Below are 3,369 nucleotides of genomic sequence, written 5' to 3'. Positions count from 1 at the left end.
AAAAAAAAAAAAAAAAGTTCAGATTGAAGTGGAAGACAATGAAAACAAGTTCACAAGAGCCAAAATACAACCTTGAGGATTTCCCATCTGAATGTCATGAACAGATCCGATGACCATCCGAATGTCATGAATAGATCCAGTGCATCAGACATTAATGATAAAGGGCCTGATGACCTATGGGAGGACACCAAGAAAATCATACATTTAGAAAATATAAGGTCATAAAAAAGACAGGAAAGAAAAAAGAGATCAAGGTGGACGCCAGAAGAGACTCTGAAACTTGCTCTTAATCTTACACTGGATAAGGCACATGGAGGAAATAATGAAGTCAAAGAGCTGGACAGAAAATTTCAAAGGATAGCTGGAAAAGACAAAGTAAAATGCGACAATGAAATGTACAAATGCCTAGAGTTAAAAACCAAAAAGGAATAACATGCTCAGCATATCTTTAACTGAAAAAAATAAAAACAAAATTCAAGTCTCGGATGCATATCGAAATATTCCATGGGCAGAATATTGAGTGATGCAAGAAACATCAAAAGAAGATGGAAGGTCTACACAGAGACACTGTACCAAACAGAACTAGTCGATAATCAACCATTTCAAGAGGTAGCATATGAGAAAGAACCAGTGGTACTGAGGGAAGAAGTGTAAGTTGCACTGAATGTATTAACCAAAAACAAGGCTCCAGCAATTGATTTGATACCAATTTAAAATGTTTCAACAGGCTGATGAAGCAGTCACTAGTTTATGCCAAAAAATTTGGAAGATAGCTACTTGGCCAACTGACTGGAAGGATCCATATTTGTAACCTTCCAAAGAAAGGTGACCCAACAGAATGCTCAAGTTAGAGAACATCATCGATATAACACGTTAGTAAAATTTTGCTGAAGATCATCCAAGAACAGTTGCAGAAGTACATTGACCGGGAGCTACCTGAGGTTCAGGCTGGATTAAGATGAGGACTTGGAACAAGGGATATTATTGCTGATGTCAGATGGAGCTTGGATCAAAGCAGAGAATACCAGAAAAGTATTTACTTGTATTTTATTGACTATGCCAAGGCATTCAACAATGTGGATCATAACAAAACCGGGAATGGGAATGGGAATTACGGAACATTTGAGTGTACTCATTCAGAACTTGTAAATGGATCAAGAGTCAGTTGTGCAAATAGAACAAGGGCTTATTGCATGGTTTAAAATCAGGAAAGGTGTACCTTGGGGTTATAGCCTCTCACCAAACTTAGTCAATTGGTATGCCAAAAAAATAATTAGAGAGCTGGATTGCATGAAGAAGAATGCAATATCAGGATAGGCGGAAAGCTTTTAACAACCTACAATATGCAGGTGACACAAGGACTTGCTTATAAAGAGCAGGTATTACAGCCTGCAGTATGGATTACAATTCAATTTAAAGAAAACCAAAACCCTTCCAATTGGATCAACAGGTAGCATCATGATAAATGGAGAAAAGATTATAGTTTTAAGGATTTCATCTTGATTGGATCCATTAGTGTTCATAGAAGCAGAAGTGAAGAGATCAAAAGGTGCACTGCATTAGCTTAACCTGCTGCACAAGACCTCTGTGAACTGTGGAAAAACAGGGATGTCACATTCAGGACTACGGTGCATCTGACTCAAGCCACGGTATTTTCCTTTACCTCATAAGCACTTGAGAGAAAGGTGGACATTGAATAAAAAAGCAGAAAAATGGATGCATCTGAACTATAGTGTTGGTGAAGGATATCATGCTTGGTGAATTCGTCGATGACAAGGACAGAGATTGTATGAGACCACTGTCATAAAGAAAAATCGACAACTTTCATATCAAAGGATCTTTGGAGGTTACCACAGGGAAAACAGTAATCGAGGAAAGATGAAGCAGTAGGCTGGAGCATTGACAGGCACCAACACGGGGACAGGAATGATTGTCCACAAGAGGGAAAAGACAAGTCAAAGGAGTAGCAGTGGGAGCAGGAAGGTAAGGAAAGTGACTGGGTGAGAAGTAGTTAAAAATGCTGAATACAAAACTGATCATCTGAAATGTGAATCTCCATCTAACTCACAATTTTTAAGAATCGTTTTAAAGTGTGTAGCCCTAGGTAAAGGATATGGCAAGAAATAACAGAGGATATGGCAAGAAACAAAAAATACACGTGGGTGTTTTTGCTTAATAGAGAGTTCTATGATTTTGGTAGCAATAATAAACAAACACATAAAACGTCTATTCCCAGGTTAAAAATGAAGAAGGAGAGCAAAACGACCAGTCTTGGAAGAAGTACAGCCAGAATGCTCTTTATAAACAAAGATGGCAAGACTGTGTCTCGTGTACTTTAGACATGCTATCAGGAGAGACCAGTCCCTGAAGAAGGACATCATGCTTGTAAAGTGGAGGGGCAGCGGGAATAAGGAAAGTTTTTGATGAGGTGGATTGACACAGTGGCTACAACAATGGGCTCAAACATAAGAACAATATTGAGGATGGTGCGAGCCCCCTAGTGGTGTTTCGGTCTATATTACATAGGGTCGCTATGAGATGGAACCAACTCGACAGCACATAACAATATACATGATGACTTTCTCCCAGGTGAACACAGCTGGGTGGAAAACTTTGTTTGTATTCAGCTTTATGCAGAAACAAGTGTTGACAATAAGGATGTCTAAACTTCATAATTAATGCAAAACAGTCAGTGCAGTACTATGCCAATTGACACAGGTTAATTTCAGCTGCCATTCATTATACACCAAATGAAATGTTTAAAATATAGAACTAATACTGAAGAAAACAAACATTTTGAATCAGGCGTCAATTTATAAAAGGTAGAATCACTTTCCTGGCTTCATGCAGAAGCAACTAGGAAATGTAGTAAGTAAATGGAATATCCCTAAGCATTGATGGAATAATTTTTTGTGTGTGAATAGGAGAAGAAAATAAAAGGAAACGAATCATAAAACAATAAAAGTAGTGGAGGAGATGAGGGGTCTTCAAAACATTTGTAAAAAATAGAATTACAAATAATGAAAAATTTCTGTGCACTTTCTGAAGCCCCATTGTACTTTAAAATATGGAAAAAAGGCTTTGTCAGGTAGCCGGACAGGGAGTTGTCCCTCTCCATGCCAAGGCAACCCATACAGGAGCTTGCTGCATAGAATCAGGAGAGGAACCCAGCCAGCCATAAAGGCTGAAGGGCATGTGGAAATTCAGGGTAGAGCCAGGAAGGGGCAGGACACCTAGGTGGGTGGTACACCTGGATTGGCCCAATCTAGGGCCAGGTGGACTTACTTCAGCCAATAGGGTCAACCGGTACCTTCGACTACCCCTCCCAACTGGAGGCCCTGAGAAAGTCAGAACCAGGAGCCCCCCCCC

The 3,369-nt window shown here is 39.5% G+C and overlaps 1 protein-coding gene across 3 annotated transcripts in view; it reads right to left on the bottom strand.

The window, feature by feature from the left end:
- CUNH9orf85 (chromosome unknown C9orf85 homolog) overlaps positions 1-3,369 on the bottom strand; it is a 77,564-nt gene that overhangs the window by 57,025 nt on the left and 17,170 nt on the right. Inside the window, exon 1 of one of the 3 annotated variants that reach the window (XM_045288582.1) lies at positions 72-138. The exons of the other annotated variants lie outside the window; for them this stretch is intronic. Within the exon in view, the coding sequence (XP_045144517.1) occupies positions 72-128 (57 nt within the window). The 5' untranslated portion in view covers positions 129-138. Of the gene's footprint in view, positions 1-71; positions 139-3,369 lie in introns of those variants that run through there. 3 annotated transcript variants of the gene reach the window in all.

The sequence above is a fragment of the Echinops telfairi genome, unplaced genomic scaffold (assembly GCF_000313985.2).
Source record: "Echinops telfairi isolate 266 unplaced genomic scaffold, ASM31398v2 ScPeMD7_22;HRSCAF=79, whole genome shotgun sequence".
NCBI lineage: Eukaryota > Metazoa > Chordata > Mammalia > Afrosoricida > Tenrecidae > Echinops > Echinops telfairi.
The sequence above is the reverse complement of the archived record's forward strand: the minus strand, read 5'-3'. Positions and strand labels throughout refer to the sequence as shown.